This window comes from Stylophora pistillata, chromosome 8 (assembly GCF_964205215.1).
Source record: "Stylophora pistillata chromosome 8, jaStyPist1.2, whole genome shotgun sequence".
NCBI lineage: Eukaryota > Metazoa > Cnidaria > Anthozoa > Scleractinia > Pocilloporidae > Stylophora > Stylophora pistillata.
In genome coordinates, this window is record NC_142526.1 from 18,735,570 (window position 1) to 18,754,952 (window position 19,383).

The window sequence follows — 19,383 nt, forward strand, 5'->3', positions numbered from 1 at the left end:
GAGACTTACTGAGCCAGTAAATCCTTTACCATGACCGTCAAAAATCCTGGTCCAATATTTTGTTTTGACGCGGAGGTGTGTCTTAAAAAGCCCCATTAAACAAGACAGGTTTTTAATCCAGCTTACGTAATAAGCGTAATGAAGTGCGCAATTGCTATTATATCCCTGTAAAGGCTTCTAACTCTGAGCAAAACACACGTGAAAGCCTTTATCCTTTACTACATGTAGAATATATCGCATGAACAGTGTCGCCGAGAGACAGTAAAACGAAAGACTATACCCACTCTTACCGTTGGTTTGCCAAGATGCAGGAAAAATTTTGAGGACGGTATTTTCTGAGTCAGTGATCCGTACCTTTACGATTAAAGAAGCTAGACGCCAGAATACTTAAATCTCAAGTGTTTTTATGCTAATATACGCGGTATAATCAGTCCATACTCAGTCTTGTAAAGCGTCTGACGAAGTAGAACTTCTGCGCTCGGTGATGAAAACAACACTTGATACCAAGTTGAAGGGAGGAGCTGTTCCGAGAGCGAAGGCTTTGTATTGTTTTTAGCCTATATTGGTAGACGTGCTCAACCGGCCTTACACGATGGGTTTAGAACTAAATTGGAAATTTCGTAATTTTTTTTTTGCGATTGCTCGTGTTTGCTTGAAGCAAAATTTCTTCTCGCGCGCGCTACAAGCGTTTACTACGAGCTGTCTCGTTGTTTTCCCATGGGACGTCTAAAGTATGTTGGAACGGTTTTTTCAGGACATAGCTGGAAGTCATAAGTTTTCTCAGTGTCGTGTTTTTGACGTTAGTTCAGGACAGCGTTGCCGAGACGGTACTTTACAGAAAGCTCTGGGAAAATTCTTTTAATACCGGACCAACACCATGAGTATGTCAGCCACGTCAAAACGTGCGTCTAAAAGTAAATTGCCGCATTTTTGGTGTATTGACCTTTTCTTTTTAACACGATTTACGAAGGGTGACTCAGCAAATTGACTGGGACCTCAGAATTTAGCATGAAACATTTCAATAAGTTTATACTCGCGAAAACCGCAAAATCATTCATTCACCGGATCTATCAGTTATCACTTTGTAAAACTCGAATTAAAATTTTACGCCAATAAAAAATTTAGAGAGAAACTGATATAATACGTCGCACAGCTTTTGAGTTCCCAAAATACTCACAAAAAATGTATTTGAAGCAAAACATCTCACGACAGTTCTCGGCGTATACACAACAATAGCTATCTATTTGGCCTCAAATCACTTACACTGTTTGCAAAAAACGCGTCAATATTTTGAAAACACGATAAAAGTTTGAAATTTTGCTCAGTCTCCTGGACCTCCTCTGCGCAACTGTTTACCTTTTTCGCGAAGAGTGTGAAAGCTTTTGTTAGGTTTTATTATCGAGTGAATGTTCAACGAGAAATGCGTTTGATTGATTGAATGAACGCCGTGATAACTCGTCAGGCCAGAAAACAATGATTTGAAGAACAATCAAGCTAATTGAATAAACAAGCAATATAAATTCGATCTAGACACTGACAAATAGCGTCAGTCGAACTGACAAAACCAACTACAAAGGTTTAAAATACACTTGTCAAGTTGGCGATCCCAGCCAGGTTCGGTTACTGAAAGTCGACAGAACCGCAATTTAGGCGTCTGGGATCACGTGTACGGCTGATATAGCACGGGAAGTTGGCCGATGTCACTCAGGCCGATGCAGTTTAGGAGGGTTGAGGAAGCCACAACTCAAAACTAAAGTGACGATATTAGGTTTATAAAGAACAAATGCGTCTTAGGGGGGAGGCCCAAAACAGGCAAATCTAGGCACCGAACAATAGTAAGAGCAAATATTGTCATTGGTGCAAATTAGAAGCTCATATTTATTTGTTTTGGGCTGAAGTTGTTTGATCCTCGAGGGCGGCTGTAGTCGTGACGTGCTGCTCTATATTCTCACGCTTTTCAAACTTCACCACCAAAGACTACAGGAATGACGAGTAGTGTCGTCTCGATATTCTCCGCGATGGGTTGTGTGAAGAAATACTTGCGGATTGAAACGTTGTTTTTGATTTTCTTTCCCCTTTGTTCTGCGTCGAATCCAAGGTTCATTTTTAGACCCAGAGGAAGTGAATATCGGGCAATTAATTCCAAGCCTGGAGGTAAGGAGAAACTTTGCTAAGACTTCGTAGATCTATAGTCATTCTGTTTATTTATAGTTGGAGATTATACTGTAATCACTAAACCATTTCCTAATCGCTTCAACAACCATTTTTCGACGCAAAACTTAAGTATGAAAGCGTGCATGTTTGAACATTCGTCGGTACTACTGACTGAGATCAATGTAGGAATTGCCACTGTGTAAATTTTTGAAAGTGATCACGCTTTCTATAATCATGGCTTCAATTTTCGTCAGAAATTACGTTCGTGTCTCCATCTGATAATTTTCCGCTTGAATAACACAAGAGAAAGCGTCATCCTCAAGTTTTGTCTTTAATATTCTGATAAATTTAAAAATTACCCATTTTCCACTTTTGTAGATATTTTAAGGCGAACATGGAAGTCTTAGGCAGACGTCATTGCATACTTTTCGAATGGCGGCTTTCACTTTTCACTCATTCCTGCGATTTTATGGCGCGCGGAATATAACAGGCGACGTCATTTTCCACATTGTGGTTAAATTTAGTTCTTACAAACGATATGCACCGTCGTGCAATTTAAATTAGGATAGCGTGAAAATTCCCGGACAACACGGTTTGAAATTGGGCGCGTATGCGAGCTTATATAAGCACTATTCACAGACAGCCTCTAAATGGTTGCATATGATAATGATCGTGCATGCAAAGTGGTTTGATGTTAAAATCAGGTCTCTGACAGCATGAAACATCGCAGCAACTTAACTCGACCGTTCATATGATAACACATGGAGTGTAGTACACTCAAAATAATTCTGGTTGATTCGTTTGGTTGCAGTTAATCATTTTTTAAGTCCGAGTCCTCTCTCACTTAGGCTCCATATACAGCAACTCTTGAAGGTTCTAATTCTGTTAATGAGCGCTTTCATTCTTTCACGGAAACAGCTCGGAGAGCCTTTCTCGATGTTACCACTGAGATTGACCCTGCACCACAAGTGTGAAGGGATCGATTGCTATGGAATCCGCTAACCTACTACCTTAGACTTTTTCCCTACAACGTAAAAAGTAGAATTCAGTGCCGAGTGGGCCAGAACTATTCCTTATTTGTACATATTTTGAAAAGTTCTAAAGTGAGGTCAATCTTTCTCTTTTTGACAGGGTGTCATTTTGGGATTCAACATAAGGTTATCGACGAAAGCTGGCACCCGGATGTAGCCCCTTTCGGAGTTTTGTATTGCATGATATGCACATGCAGCAGGGTAAGATATCAACGCACCTTAGAGCGTTCTTTCCAGGCGCACGGTTATACCTCGGGCAAACCTACACCTGGTGTAATCCCAAACAAAAAAGATTCGCTTTGGGGGTCCATAAGTAAAACACTGTCATTAAAATCAGTGCATTTTCGGTTAGTAAGCCTCACCCCAAACGCTCTGTGCCGCTTTTAATCTAATGCTATCACTTTCTTTCAAACGCGACCCCACGGCAAGCCACCGCTGATAATTGATCTTTTTATCCTCCATAATCCTTTTCATCTCATGATTGTAAAATTTTATCGCATTTGTTCTTGCAATAGTGCAATTAGCACTCAAATGAAGCTATGATCTCCCGGCTAGGTGTCTAATGAATCTCCATGCTACGACACACCTACTTTGTTCTCAATTCATATTAACAACAAAACGCTTGTTTGTTTGGATTCAATTCATTCGCCAATTAAATAGATCCTAAGTATAAGCATTCACAAAGGGCCTTGTGTATCTGATCCACGAAAAGACTTTGTAATTGAGCTATACAGCCGCCATACATTCTCAATAGCAAGGGTCACGGATGGACAAAATTAACACACGTAGTTCCACATGAACTCCAGATAAAAGATACGTTTGAGAATTTTTTCATTTTCGTAGTGTGTCGTGGAAAAATACCAGCAGATATCTTAAAATCAACCGATAGAAAAGTAGGTTTACGGCTTATCTTTTGAGTTCATTAATCATTACATTACAAATTCATTTTAAAACACGAACAAAGAACTTGCCTTATATTTCAGTACCACACGCAAAGGAAAACCATCGACTAAAAAAGATTCCTTTATTTTATGACAGAATCCTTTTCCTTCTGTCCGCGTTTAATTTATTCGACGGAAAACAAAGTAAACATCTAGAAGTGAAATGTTGTCTCGACCCAAGTTTGCAAAGGCCAATGACACGTCGAAACGACAAGCAGAGACTTAGAGCCGAGAAATTATGTCAATCAGATGCAGCATCAAGAGTAACAATTTCAGCTTTAAGCAAGTAAATCTCGTCAGCTAATCCTCTATAAAATTTTAATTTCGAGTCGCTCGGCCTTTCACCAGTTGTTTATTAGACCCGGAAATCCTGTAAAAGCTTATCTGTCCAAAGTTCAAGTGGCTATTTCTCAAACATCATACAAAATTAAAATAACAGAACCATCTTCAATTAGATTTCGAAAGTAATATGGGAATGGAATGGTTTTTCTTCACTGCTTTGTAAGAGAACTCGCAACACCTTCTCAATCAAAAACCTTCTTTGTACTTTGCTTCACCTAAGAACAAGTTTTGTCACCGCACTGCTGCCACAAATTACAACAATTGTCTTGGTGGTAATCCATGTTCCCTTTCCACGCCATCTCTTTCTAAAGATTTGTTGAACTGATATTTCAAGCTGTTTCGTTCTCATGACAGATTTCAAACAACTCCGAAAAAGGGAAGGTGACATGCCGGAATATTCGAAACCGCTGTCCAACTACGTCGTGTGCTCGGCCGAAGGTAGAAGAGGGGCAGTGCTGTCCATCGTGCCCAGACGGTAAGACAACATGAACACGAATGACCTCATTTTTAGCTCAAGGAAACATTAATTAATATGGCAGAAAATTGTATCTACAGACTGGACTCATTCCATGTGCATTTCTTTCAAATAGCGCTTTGAACTGACTAACTGACGCTCTATCCATTGAGCTAACCGCCTCCCGGTTAGCTCAATGGATAGAGCGCTGGACTGTTATGCGGGAGGTCGAGGGTTCGAGCCCCGGCCGTACCAACACTCAGGGTCTTAAAATAATTGAGAAGAATTTGCTACCTTTCTATAACATAAGGAAATGGTTAGATATTCTAGTTTTCTCGGATAGGGATTAATAAATGGAGGTCCCGTCTCCTGCAGAGTTGGAGTAGGAGACGTTAATTTCCCACACACGAGTTTACTGTGGATATCCTCCCCTGGGGTGTAATTTTTTTTTCTTCGCCACAAAAAATTTTGCGCAAAAATGTCCTTCTTACCGCATTTTATGATCCAAAGAGTTTCTCAGCCCTTTGAAAAATGTGTTCAAATGTGCTGAAGATTCGATTGCGAACGCTGCACAATTGAAAACAACTCAGCAACCAGGCCACACAAGCATAACGTCCCAGAATTCAACTCAAATGGAGGGAAAACGCAACGCAGTGTTTACAAACTGCTGCCTTGTTTATCAGCCTCACTGTTTTCATTTACTTGACCTTAAACCGAAAAAGCCGTATCTATTAGTTAATGCCATTTGAAGGGTTGAGCAAAATGTCATCGATCACTGGGAACTTGAAGTTAACTTCAGTGCGCTTGGCGCCAGCCATTCATTCTACCATTTCGTGAATGGTTTTGAAAAGAAGATGAGCTCGCAAGTGAGCTCATTTAACAATTAGTTATGTGAATAAACATCAAATTTATTCTGTAATTCTGCGACTTCCCAAAAAAAAATGATAATAGCAAAATGATAATAAATAATGAAATAATAAAAATCATTTTAAACAGAAACTTATTTTGTATCGTATTCTTTCAAGAGTTCATCTCATTGCTGAAGGCACCGGCATCCTCAGTTTCCCGCCAAAATGGCGTGGGACGTGCACACTTCACTCTGGTGCGAAACGCACTTCACATTTCAATACGTTATGAAGGGTAAGTTCTGATAGTTTCGATCCTGAGAATTCTGAAAACTTTCGTTTCGATTTGTTCTGTTGACTTTTTCATCTCATGCCACAGGTCCCGGAAGCTTCGCATGGTTTCGTTTAAAGATTCTAAAGGATCACCACTTAAGGAAATAAACATTCCAAAAAGATCTATTAATGGATCCCAGGTTAGTGCCTATAAGATGGATTCATCAGATTTTTATCATATGTCTTTTCATTGTTACGCTCGTCTTGATTGATTCGATGACATTCGAGGATTTTACCTTTCGAACCCAGTTCCCTTTTGCTTGCTCATAGAGTTGAGTATCCATCGAGGGATAATGAGAATGCTACCCTCTCTTCTAGACGAATTGTTGTCCTCTGCAACTCCCTCTAGCCCCTTTCCCTGACATTTTCTAGGGTTCCCTAATGTTTGCCGGTACCCATTTTCGTTCCCAAGTAAATAAATAATCTTGCCTGAGTGGATGCACGAACCTAAATCTCTAAATTTGAGTCAGGTTGTTCAAAACTATATCTCGAGAGGCTAGGTAGCTTAACACGGGTCCTGTGTTTTGAAATCTAAATCTCACGAAAACAGTGCGGGTTTTAGCTCAAAAGCCAAACCATTCTGTTTCGTTTCCTGATCCTTTTAATGTTGGAATTCCAAAGCTATCAGTAACTCGATCTTTGAATGAAAATAGGGCAACCAAATAAACACTTTCTCGGACTGGTCACTACCGCGACTTTCGAAAAACGGCTCCTCGGAGTAGTGTAAATGCGTGCTATTTTATCGTGTAGTGCTTTTACCAATTTCTTTATCCACATATCATGCAATATTTTTCCAAATTATTATCAGCAAATCTTACTTAGTTGGTGTTTCAAGCTTACGCTTTCTGGAATCTAAGACTTACCAAGGAAAATGTGCTTGCAAAAAAAGTCAATTGCCGTCGGACATGTTTTACGAATGTTCTTCATACAACTTTACCCACACAAATGACATCATATCCAAGAAAAATAAGTGTTTTTCTAGACTCTTATTTAGTCTCTAGAAGGATGAGCAGGCAAAAATGGTGTGTTCAGAGTGTCACCTCGCCAGTACAACTTTTGTCGTTCGTTCTTTTGCGTCCAGTTTATATTTCCATTGCTTGATTATTGATGCCTCTAAACTTAGGTATGTCTTTTTTGGAATCAACTGAGTAAAAAGGCCATTGAATCCTTCAAACAAGGACAAGTCAGCGTAGAATTGAAGCTCAAGCGACAACAAAACGCAGTTGGACTCACTGGAGACATTATTAAGTACGAATCGTACTCGCAAGGTATGTTTCTCAGACAAATATTAGGGACCTACCACGACGGCGACGGCAACTTTTTACACTTCTTAGCCGTCCACTGCAAAACAATAACGTGAAATAAGCAAATTTGCATGGTCAGAAAACGGAAACACCGACAGCAAATTATTTTTAGTTTCCTTTTGGAACTCAACGCTGCTCACAAACGTTATGCTGAAGTAGAGGTGTAACGCCTTGAGAGGCGTTAAACACTTCCAGACATTCGCGAAACTCAACCTGAAATATAAATTCATTTTTAATCGACATTTCTTTGGCGTTACCGTTCTGACTGCTTAAGGTCCCCAGTTGCTGATCGATATCACCATTGTCGACTTAGTGGGAGTTCTGTGGTTTTGGGTATATTTTGCATTGTTGAGAAGGGCAAGTATGGTATCAATAATGACGCCGAGAAATGTAACGAGTTCAGTTATGAATATTATCTTAGGGAAAAGCTGATGTAAGTGTTGAAAGAAAATGGTTCCACGAAAATTATAAAATTCCTTACTTCTCAAGCAGCAGTATTTACTTCGTGAAGTGATTCTTGTTCTGTGGCACTTTCGCAGAGGAAAGGTTCTAATAACTCCGGTCGCAATAGAGCAAGGAGAGCAGTTAAGCATATTGGTTGTGTGCATTTGTCACGCGCGACGAATAAACAGGCGATAAAAAGGAATCCCTGTAGGACGGAAACTTAAACCCACGACTCAGGGAGATGCCACATACTTTCAAGAAAATCGTGGCGAGATAAAAAAAAAAACAAAAAAAAAACCATGCCAATGCAGCATCATTGCCTGTTTCCATAGTTTTCAGCATCAAAACAACGAAAGTATAACGCTTCCTTGCTGACCATCAAAGACAAATGTCTGGGCCTTTTTCAATAACTTACTAATGGCACACTCAGTCAAGCCTGAGTTTCAACAGGAAAACATAAAAAGAACGGAATTCAACTGCAAAGAAAGACGTGATCAGCTTGAGGAAGGGCGAAAGCAATCTGCTATAACAATGATCATGGTACTAATTTAGCAATGAAGTACATCACAGTATATATAAAGGTCGTATTTTTCTAAAAGGCTCTAGATTTTGATACTCGTCGTCGAAATTGCGTCCATAAAGCGGGATTTTGAGTCAAATAGATGCCTGTTTAGAACATACAAAGATATTGTACGACGACATCAAGATGTTTAGCAAGTATTTACAGGCATTTTATCGTGTTTAGAAGTGATAGTGGTTCAATTGGTTATCAAACGATTATTTTTCAATATCAGCAAAAGTCTTCACTAGCGATGAACAATATGTGATCGGCGACACCAATCTAAGGCCGTGAAGTGCCTGGCGATGATATCATGATATAGGGGAGATTATAGATTAACTACCAAGCTGTTCTACAGCTGATGTACTTCTGCAATAAACTCATGTTCTCCCTCAGAAAGACACAAGTCATTTTTTTTAGATTATCCAACCATAGCTTGAGATTCAAGCAAGCTTGATGGGCAGCTGGTGGCATATTTCCGTTGTTTACCTCCATCTTACTCCGGACATGTTCATCTACACGCGCAAAATATTTGCGATAGTAACATGTATGCGTTCAAATCTAAACTATATATACCAAATCTGCACATGCTGACAAAACTTTTACTTGTCCTTCACGTTTTGCCTTTACTTTATCCGTTAGAACAGATTGAGCCCCGCCATCGTGACCGTATGGCAAGTGATTTGTTTACTTGATTCTTATACATCTTCAAATATCTCTGAAATACATGGCTGCATATCGATTCAAATCCACGATCGCAAAAGTATCTTTAAAAAAACTTAAGTCTATATACTGCACTCGTTAAGGAGACGAGTGTAAACTAGTTATTCCATGGCAAGGTCACGGGTCCTTCGCTTTGGACTGTTTCAAGGTCATTTCTAAGTAATAAGACCCCCACTTTAATTTTCTTGGTCAAACATTTTATTTTGGCCGTCACATGTGCTCAAAACTCCAATAAAACGGGCAGCCAACTTGGTTTCTCTAGATATCTGGCTGTATATGGCTGCATATCTGCCGGTGTTTTATAACTCTATAGTATTTTTTATAGCAAAATTTCTCTACTCGCACCAGGTATGAGTTCTAGTGAGTTCACTTTGGTGAAGGATATTTTTAACCACATTAAGTGAAGGAAGAAATTACAGATTACCATACTCGTTTGTGGGAAAATTACGATTAAAGAAAACCCTACTTTTTTTGTCCGCTTATGAATTAAATGTGGAATTGTGCGCTTTGAACTGAAGATTTATTGATAGGGAGTGAGCTTTACATCCAATTTTCTACTCCCTTTTTTCCGTCATCTTCATAACCCCAATTTTTGTTTATGCTAATTTTTGGCTACGCAGATGACAGGTCAATTATAGAGGAATTTCACCAGAATACTCTTTGACTTGAAGTGGTGGATCGAAAATTCTTTACAGTACATAAAAAGTAATAATACTTTATCAACAGAAAGGTTTCAGTTCTGTTTTCTTTTGATTCTCATCTGTAGAGAGCTTTGAAGCACTGCTGTCATCTGGCGACGAGACATCCAATGCATTGGCTTCCTTCAACTTGGCCAAAAGTGGAAAAATTCTTAGAATAAAACTCCGCTATGATGGATTGCACAACTTAGGTGAGACAGTAGGAAACAGGGTTACGTAAAGGACAAGCTACACGCTTAGGCTTATTACGGTGGACCTATAACGAGTTCGACTAAAGAGCTCATTCCAGAGTTGGATATCTTTTCTCCGACGAACGTCAAGCTTAAGACCTTGTGGTCAACCATTGTAGGCTGAATGAATAGGTTTTGTATGCGAAAAGCATCCTGTTTACCTATTTGAATGGCACAACTGATGTCGAAAGTCTGCCAAGTAAAGAAAGATCGAATGCGTGGAAAACCAGTCAAATAAGGAACTGAACTTGATGTACATATCTCTCTCCATCCTTGCAGGCCCGGAAACACAGTTCACGATCAAGTTGACCAGAAATCCTACCAATAACAGAGGGGCTCGTGATGTGAAAGTAATCGGGTCATCTCAAGTGAAGCGAGAGGTAAACAAATGTAAACAACAAGTTTTTATTTACAGCAATCGAAGATACCAGCGTACGCTGTAATGAGGATTTACTCGAAAGAGAAGAAGTATCGTGATTGATCCTTATTCTCCCTTGCAGAATTCCGGTTTAAAAGCAGCTTGGCAGAATCCTCCTGAGCATGCGCTGAAGTGGATGTCGCGTGGTTATCTAAATATCACGATGATATTGAACACTGGGGACCGAAAAACGAAACTAACCGGTCAAATAAGCATTAAAAGAACTTGCAACAGTAAGTGATAGATAATATCTTCTTGAATATGCCTTGCAGATGAGAGAAAAATTTCACTTATTTTAAGTTGAATTCTTGTAAGTTGTCAGGGGTCGATGATATAGCTTCTCTTTGTTTGTTTTTCATGTTTCCTACAGCCATTGTCTCCCAGCTCTCTGGTCGAGAAGCTCCTAGGCCCACGATGACAGGCGCCAGCGGTTATGCCTCCTTTGATTTTTTCCAGAATGGTCAAATACGCTATCAGGTAATTTATGCCAATTATTCAGCAAAGGACACCTGTGAGTTAAAATTAGGTTTTAAGGTAGAGCATATCGTAAAAACTTCGCTTGACTGGTAGGTTAGAAAAACTATTAGACACGTGTCACCGGTAATCAAGAGTTGCTTGTTTCTTGTTGCAGATTTTGCTATCGGGAATGCTAAATAATGTCACAGAAATCAATCTTCAAGCGACAAATCGAAAACAAAGAGTGAAAAGACTCTCACGCTCAGTAAACTTCGATGAACATGGACGAATTAAGGTCAGTTTCTCCTGAATCAAATTGCAGCATAAACGAATACTTAGACTCTTATAATTACCAAAGATTCACCAGTTGTAAACTAAACGCTGTCCAAAGGAGGGATGTCACAAATTTGTCATGGACGTAAGACCTTAACCTTGAGAATTTGAACCTTGCGTAGTTGTTGTGATTATATGATTGGATGCTCTGCCAGGTTGAGTTGTCCTGCATAATTTTAGCGTCAGCAACTGAACATTGCCTTTTTACCAAAGTTTTATAGACTGAAGTAACTCAATACGTACTCGAGAAGTGACTTTTACTTACAATATCCACCATTATTTAGCAAACAGGTACTGAGGATACTCAAACTTATCAGGTAGAAGCTGTTATATTGATCTTACACCAAATTCTCGCAACTAATTTAAAGGGAAATATGTAGAAACTAGCTAGGGGGAGAATTATCAATCAGATCTTGGGAGTTAAAGGGTTAATCTATCCATAAGCTTATTGTTCGTTCAAGCTGACGCTTATCCTTGAAAATAAGACTTCTTTGTATTTCAGTTGACAGGGTTGTGGCAGAGGCCGTCACTTCAAGAAATTTACTGGCTATTTAGTGGCAATATGTTCATCAATGTTAGCACCATTGTGAGCAGGAGAGGAGAAATCTATGGACAGCTTAAACAATTTCCCTTCAGAGGGCACCATTTGTCTTACCACGGTAAGGAAGTAGATTAGATTGCGTGCTTCAGTTTCAATCGACTTTGTTTTTTCTTTTTTTAAGCCGTATTTACAGTATATAGATTTAAATCCCATGACAGTGTTGATGAAAAACATGATAATTTGTTCCTTGAAACCTTCCCCCAACCGCGCCCCTGGTCCTTGTCCAAACGCCGACTCGCCGCAGTTTTATTCAAAAGACCCGTTAAAGATTTAAGTCGTTAAGCCCAGAACTTTGACAAGGAATTTTCTCAAGTTAGCTCCAGTTTTTTATAAATCTTCGGGACTGAATCCTCTATGCAGAATCCACTCTCGTTAAGAGCAATTGTTTCATTTTCAAAGTGAAAATTTTTTTCTCATTCGCGTGCTCTGAAATCCGAGGTGTCTTAAATAACCGTAAAATACATTTAATCCAGCCGCACGAAGACAACACTCCTTTAACAACTAAAATCACCCCCCTTCCTCTAGATCCACCGACTCTGTTATCTGGTAACGAAGTTGTCCCCAGGATTCAGACTGGCGCCGCGGGGCAGGCCTGGTTTTCTCTTGATAAGAGCTGTGCGCTGCACTATCACCTGATCATCAGTGGCATGGACCGCGGGCGCAAGAACACGAGGACTGCAGAACTCTTAGGCTTTGCCGATTATGGCGAGGTTCCCCAGTCGTATGACGAACACGTGCACTTCTTACGGTCGTTTGAAGGAGAAACGGTTGGTGTCTATATTTCTTGTCATTAATACTACGATTTATGTTTACTGTCAAAATTGAGTTACACGCAGCGGCAAGTGGTTGCGATTCATGTTATCTCTGTAAATATTGAAAGAATTTAAATCAGTTTAAGTCAGAGTAACTTGTTTCACGAACAACATTTTCTCGAGAATTCTCCACGTCACACGAAGCGATTTGCCATGACGACATGTTGCTCAGCAGGTGCGGACAGAGCGTTGGCCAGTCACACGATATTTGATGAATCTCTCGTTTTTCTGAAGGTCTCTGATCAATATTAGAGAGACCTAACCATAGAGAAACCTAGATTGGCCAGAATTGGTCTGCCTTTGAAACTACATGCTTTTCAGTGGGTCGAACGGCAGTATTTTTCTGTTCTTCGATTGGATTTACTTTAGGAATCGAATGAAATAAGAAAACTGAAGAGTAGATTTTACGCAATTCTTAACATGTCCACGGACGAAGTAAGGGTGTACTTCGACGAAAAACTACCCACAAGGTCGAGAACGTCGTCGGTTAATTAGTAAACACGTGACGTGCGGAGCTATATATTGCCTTGGCGACCTCTCATCAAGACGTCAGGTCGCATAAGGAAGGATGAACTTACTTTACGTCCCGATGGTTCCGAGCTTTTATTGCGTTCCTCTTTCAATTCTTTTTGTATTTGAAATTTCCATTTATTATATTTCAGAACTGTATAAAGCGCTGATATCAGCCATTCTTAAACGTGCGTCAGATGGGGCGAAATCACAGTTTAAAGATTTCCGATCAACTTGTTCATCCTTTTAAGTAAAATACGAGTTCGCATTATGAATATTCTTTCCATCAAAACATAATTATTTGAAAATTCGGCAATATACGAATTACGTGCAATTAATGATATAGAGAGAACATTAATCAGCAATAAAATCTTAAGTCTGAGTATTAACGCGACAAAATTAGTGTACATTTGTCTACATTAGTTTATTAATCAATCAATTTATTATATGAACTTAACTCGTCTTCATATTGCTGCTCGACTAACTCGATAAAAATAACTGCTCATGTGCACCTGATCTTTTATCAGTGTGTTAAAAAACGTTAGCAAATTGTGATAGTATCATCGTAACGGTCATCAATGGATACCTTGAAACTGTGGACGAAGATTTGAGAAAATTTTATGTGCAAGTTTTTACTTCTCACGAGATACTCCTTGACGAATCAATCGTGCAAGGGAATATCAGACGGCACCGTATGAAAAGGGGCAGACGCGAGGAAAACGCGCGGAAGCGAGGAAGGAGGAAGCCATTTAACGTAGTCTCGTGTGCTTCCTCGCGCGATTTTCTCATACCGCATGTGTCTCGTGGCTTCTTTCGTTCAGTCGCACTTCCCTTACAAAATGTGTGTCTTTTTTTACCTACTCGCCTGTCTCACAGGTCGGCGATTTATAATCGAACTGTTTTGCCTGTATTTCAGATCTCTGGATCTGCGCGCAACATCGAACCAGAATTCCTTGGTAACCTCATTCGCGGACTCGTTTACGTGCAAGTGAGAAGTGAAGAAGTCCCGCAAGGAGAGCTGCGGAGCCAGGTCTTCTTAAACGAGGACAGCTGTAGTAAGAGATTTCCTCATAGAGGGCGGATCGAAATGCCTGGCTCCTGCCACTTTGGTGACAAAATGTATTCAGATGGGGAAAAGTGGGTCTCTGAAGATGATAAGTGTACTTCGTGTACTTGTGAGGTAACTTGATGGGAAATTGAACTTTAATTTTGGAAATTGCTGTTTTTTCTTCTGATAATATTAACGATCCTGTTTTTACTACCAACAGGACAGCGAAATTGTTTGTGCCCCTCTTAAGTGTCAGCGGTTAAACTGCACAGAGGCACCTATCATGTTACCCCATTCATGCTGCCCGGTTTGTCCAGGTATTTTGAACGAATTTTTGATATGATATGTGATGATATTCGCACTTGTAATTCATTCTTACGATTTGAGACCATGCAGTATAGAAAGCCAGGTGGCTCCATTTTTGTTGTTGTTGTTTTTTTTATTATTATCATTATTTTTGGAAAGAGGGGAACAAATCCCTCTCTGGTAAAAAAAAATCTTCACCACTCCAGACCTTAAAGGAACCCTGAAAGGATGTTTCCTAGCGAAAGATTATGTTTGTGTGAGGTAAAAGATGTAGAAGACATAACATTTATCTGATTATTCCGTCAGCTATCGAAGAAAAAGTCGTGAGATACTACGAAAAGAGGCAACGACCTTCCTTGAAAGGATGCTATGTAAAAAGAGACAGAAAAGTCTATCCAGCCGGCGCTGTGTGGTATCCCTATGTACAGCCATTTGGTTACATGAGATGTCACGCCTGTACATGCCTGGTAAGCGGTTGTTTTACAGAATCACATGCGCTTGTGAACAGTTATAAACTACTGTCACGGGTCAAAGGTTTGATTTTTTGTCATTGTTTGTATTTATGAAGACACATTTTTCCATATTTTTCCTCAGAAAAAATCAGAACAAATATCATGCACACAAGTGAAATGTCCAGAACTTCGATGTAAAAATCCAATCAAACTGCGCATGACTGACTGCTGTATGCGATGCCCTGGTAAGAAGTCTTTGAATGAATGTTATGCAAAATATAGATTAATTCAAAACTACAGCGTATAACTCTCGAAAACCTGAATAAAGAGAACATGAGTTGGACAGTCATAGAGTTGATAAAAATCTGTACCAAAATGACACATTTTTTAACAAACTCCATATCATCACATTGTCTAAACAATTATTCTAAGAAGATTTCGTATAATTGTTGCAGATGATGAGGATTCACAATCACATGGAGGCAAAAAAGTGAGAAAAGGTAAAAATAAGTGTAACTTATATATTCGGCATGAACCGTTGCTTTAATATTGCAAATTTAAATTGTTGTTCTTTGTCAATTTACTTTTTATCTTTAGGCTGTACCTTTGGTGGAAGTAATTATAATCACGGACAAACATGGAAGCCATATTTCCCAATATTTGGCTCTTCGAGATGCATAACGTGTAGGTGTCAGGTGAGGAGCTTTTTATTACATTTGCGTTTCGCGGCAAAAAACATTGGTCACATTGGGTACTCGTACCTAGCCTAGGTGTAACCGTACCCTCCCCCCTCCGGGAGAAACGGAAGAGGGAAGGATGTGGCTACACGAAGGCTACTCGTACTGCCTTCTCAACTGATTAGATGCAAAATTAAAACCGATTGGGGTTTACTTAATCATGCTTTCCTGCTCTTCAGAGAGTTTGCTTGTTTTCACCTTAAATTTTTATCGGCCACCTTTAGCATTTTCCACAATTTTTGCGTTTGCTCTGATTGGCTGTTGAGATTGCTTTGATTATGGATAGGAAACTTAATCCGAAAGCGCTCCATGCTTCGTGATTAAAAAAATTCGCATGTGCACGTCATCTTATAATCCACCAATTTTTGTGAAAGTTAACAAAAAATCATAATATTTTGTTTACGGCGGTATAAAAATGAGTGTCGAAAACCCAAACCAAAGTAAACACAACTACCAACCAGAGCAAATGTGAACAACATTGTTAAGAAGACAGTTACTAAACTTGCGTGACGCGCGATTAGCGCGCGCACTTAGAAACTTCATAAGCAAGTTACACGTACGATTTTCGCGGGTGCGAGATTTTTGAGTCGTAATTTTCTAGGTTGTTGGTGTTTTTTCCGAGTTAAACGTTTTACTGTTTCACCGTTTTTCGCCCGAATAAACGTGCCTACTTTTTAAAGAGTCTTTCGTTTCTGCTTCCGAACAATCATCGTTAACCAAAATCTGCTTGAAGCGCGGGAAAACGCGCGAATGACGGAGTTGGGGTTAGTTCTGGGTTTTTCATTGATTCCTTGAGATAGTTGCGCGAGTTTCCTGAACAATTTATAGAACGAAGTAAAGCTGAGAACCAAAGAAATTTTGGATTTCTTTCGATGCTCAATTGAAACTTGTGCTTTACGTTAGTCATGTCAGTTCTCCGGCGCATGAGGGTGGAAAATGTTGCTCTCTCCCAATTATTTCTTCGGTTTGTGTCGTTTTGTCGTTTTCTAAAATAACATGTATGAGTATTTATCTATCCACAAGATCAATCTTAGTAGTATGGTACACTGTAGTTTTGTTTCTTTGATTCACAGAACGGACAAACGCACTGTTCACGAGATCCATGCCCGAAAGGACAGTGTAGAAGTTCACTCCTGATTGGCGCAACGACGAGTTGTTGCGTGGCGTGTTCAGGTAATTTAAAATGAATGTGTCCTCTCCGCTTTGAAAAAACCGGTATACGTTTTTTGAATTCAAAGTCCTAAAATAAAAAAAAATAATAAAAAAAAAGACTGCAGAAGGCTTCTCAGAACTTACCGGTGGCTAGACTACGATTTTTTGGTGAAATCCGTCGCGGGAATCCAAAAAAAAAATTGATGTAACGCGCTATACGCAGAACTCTGCATGGGGGGAGGCGCACGAAAAGTAAGAGGTCCACACAGCGTGCAAACACCATTTTCTTTATCGCCGCAAAGCAGGGACTGCCCGTGATCTACTTAGACCTCTTGTATGACTTTTAAAGAACTTCCGACATGTCGGTTCCTAAAAAAGGTTTTACTTTTATATGTACATGTCTACATGTCCACCTGAATAAAATTAAGTTGGTTACCGGAAATCATGCGTTGTATTAACTTTAAGTGCTTGTTGTTTGTTTAGAATCGTAAGACTGACCATCGGTGTTAAATAGTTCGCCTCAAGGGATGTTCCTGGAGTGAACCATGAAGTCTCAAGTCTTTTAAAATGATCGGACATACTTCAACACTGAATGTAATTAACCTTTGATCAGACGAAAAATGAGCGACAAGAAAGCCAGTGATTAAATTGACTTCCATTGGACGATGGCGCGAACACTACGGCCATGAGAGCGGATCAAATAACTTCAAAATAATTTCTGACTATACTTTTACCGTGAAAGGAAAAAAAAAGAGATCTCAAGCTTAGTTGGTGATTTTGAATATTCCCCTTACTATGAACTCGGGAATTTTTTCAGCAACTTTCTCCTCCTTTGGCGAGTAATTATTAGACAGGGAGGCCTTAGTTTAAATTTGGCACTCGCGAAGCTTATCCCTTAATTTCTGAACAAGGTAATTTATCCCTCAACGATTCCATCGTGATGAATTTGATCTATTAAAGACTCAGGATTCTACCATAATCCTTTCACACCAAAATGTACTTTACGTTGTAACATAGCCTTTAGCGTTATACCGCGCTTCAAGATTGAGCCATGTAACACCTAAACAAAAGTAATCAACCAGTGAGAGCGATGGAAAAACTCAGCTTAAGAAAGTTTCCATTGGTTTTTACCTTGCATCTGATTAGTTGAGATAGTGGGCGCGAGTTTTCTTGACCATCCATAGAGTATGGTCGGGCAATACCAAAAGGGATTGCTATAAACACTCAATTGCTCTACGGTCATAACAGTTAGACCTAATAGGTATGATTAATTTCATCGCCTCTTTACTAGATAATGTATTTACTTTGTGTGGAAAAGTTGTGTATTAATCTCATCTGGAAGTTTGGGGGTAGAAATTTAACTCATTTGGCTAGTAATTATTAGTGAAGCCCAAAGATTTGCCCTCAATTATTAGTGAAGCCCAAAGATTTGCCCTCAATGCAGGCCGTACAAGTGGGTTACTTAGATGTTCAACCTCATCTCGACATCGATGTAAATTGCAAGCCTCAGACCTCTTTTCCCATAGATTCTCCCCCACTTTACTTCCCTGGATGGGTTCTCCAGCCCCTTCCTGCCAAAATATGAGATGTTTTTAATTAATTGTTAGATGACTGATGATCTTTTATTTATTGAAATCCAGTTGGACACATCCAATGATTAATCACTATGAATGAATGATTATAGGTGCTAAAATAATTATTGATAGTGACACAGATTACTTAACAGTTTTTGAAGTTTTCCAGAGATGTTCTTGTTAATATATTTTGCTTTGTAGATGGCCATGACAATGTGAGACAACATTAAAACATGTTATAACTTTCACATACCACTGACTGCAAGTTTCATCTCAAAAGATCAAATGAAGGGAAAAAAAAAGTTTTTTTGTAAAGTCTTGAAAGCAGGCCCCCTCCATGGCTGACTTCCTCAACCTTTGGTTGAGAAAAACAAATATAAAAGGCAAAGAGGGGCCTGGTTTCCGTGGTTACAGCTTTTGATTTCCATGAGGATTGCAACTTGTAGTAGAAAATGAAAATTTAAGTTATATGTTGTATAATAAAGGAAGCTCACGATGTATCAATAAAATATTCATAAGTTGAAATTTTGTGGCAATTTGATCCTCTCCCTTGAACAAGAAAGTTCACATTCTCAATATATTCTAACCATGTACTCAACTCAAAGTTCTCACAAAACAGTTACAACATTTTCATTCTACTGAGCATTGCACTAACACATCACTCATTCATAGCCTCTTTATGGAAACCCAAAAAAAACAAACAAACAAACAAAAAAACAACCCAAAATTTCCCGTTTCTTCAATCTGTAGCTTTAATTAGCTAATGATTAGGAGGGTGGAGCCAGCCAGTCTTGTAAACCATTATCATTATCAAGTATAAAAAAAAAAACTTTTCAAAAGGAATTTAATGGCTTGAAAAGTTTGCAAACAGACAAATAGACTTCCCCAAAGTTGAGGACTTTTGAGAAAGATTATCTGTCTGAAGC

At 39.2% G+C, this 19,383-nt stretch overlaps 1 protein-coding gene across 1 annotated transcript; it reads left to right on the forward strand.

Annotated features, from left to right (window-relative positions):
- Nucleotides 1-1,810: 1,810 nt before the first annotated feature.
- Nucleotides 1,811-18,982, forward strand: LOC111329198 (chordin). Its single transcript, XM_022933827.2, has 21 exons — nt 1,811-2,154; nt 3,286-3,386; nt 4,823-4,943; nt 5,948-6,062; nt 6,147-6,240; nt 7,224-7,368; nt 9,897-10,019; nt 10,338-10,438; nt 10,559-10,709; nt 10,847-10,953; nt 11,108-11,227; nt 11,768-11,924; nt 12,392-12,633; nt 14,105-14,368; nt 14,457-14,553; nt 14,849-15,009; nt 15,137-15,239; nt 15,450-15,494; nt 15,592-15,689; nt 16,805-16,904; nt 17,367-18,982. Exons 1-21 carry the CDS (start codon nt 1,986-1,988, stop codon nt 17,372-17,374), a joined length of 2,622 nt encoding a protein of 873 aa, XP_022789562.1. The 5' UTR covers nt 1,811-1,985; the 3' UTR covers nt 17,375-18,982.
- The last annotated feature ends 401 nt before the right edge of the window (nt 18,983-19,383 follow it).

Bases quoted from the DNA above. Each gene is read 5' to 3' on its own strand.
- LOC111329198 (XM_022933827.2), top strand. From the start codon at position 1,986: ATGACGAGTAGTGTCGTCTCGATATTCTCCGCGATGGGTTGTGTGAAG. The intron at 6,241-7,223 runs GTTAGTGCCTAT...CTCTAAACTTAG, and splicing joins GATCTATTAATGGATCCCAG to GTATGTCTTTTTTGGAATCA. The intron at 10,710-10,846 runs GTAAGTGATAGA...TGTTTCCTACAG, and splicing joins CATTAAAAGAACTTGCAACA to CCATTGTCTCCCAGCTCTCT.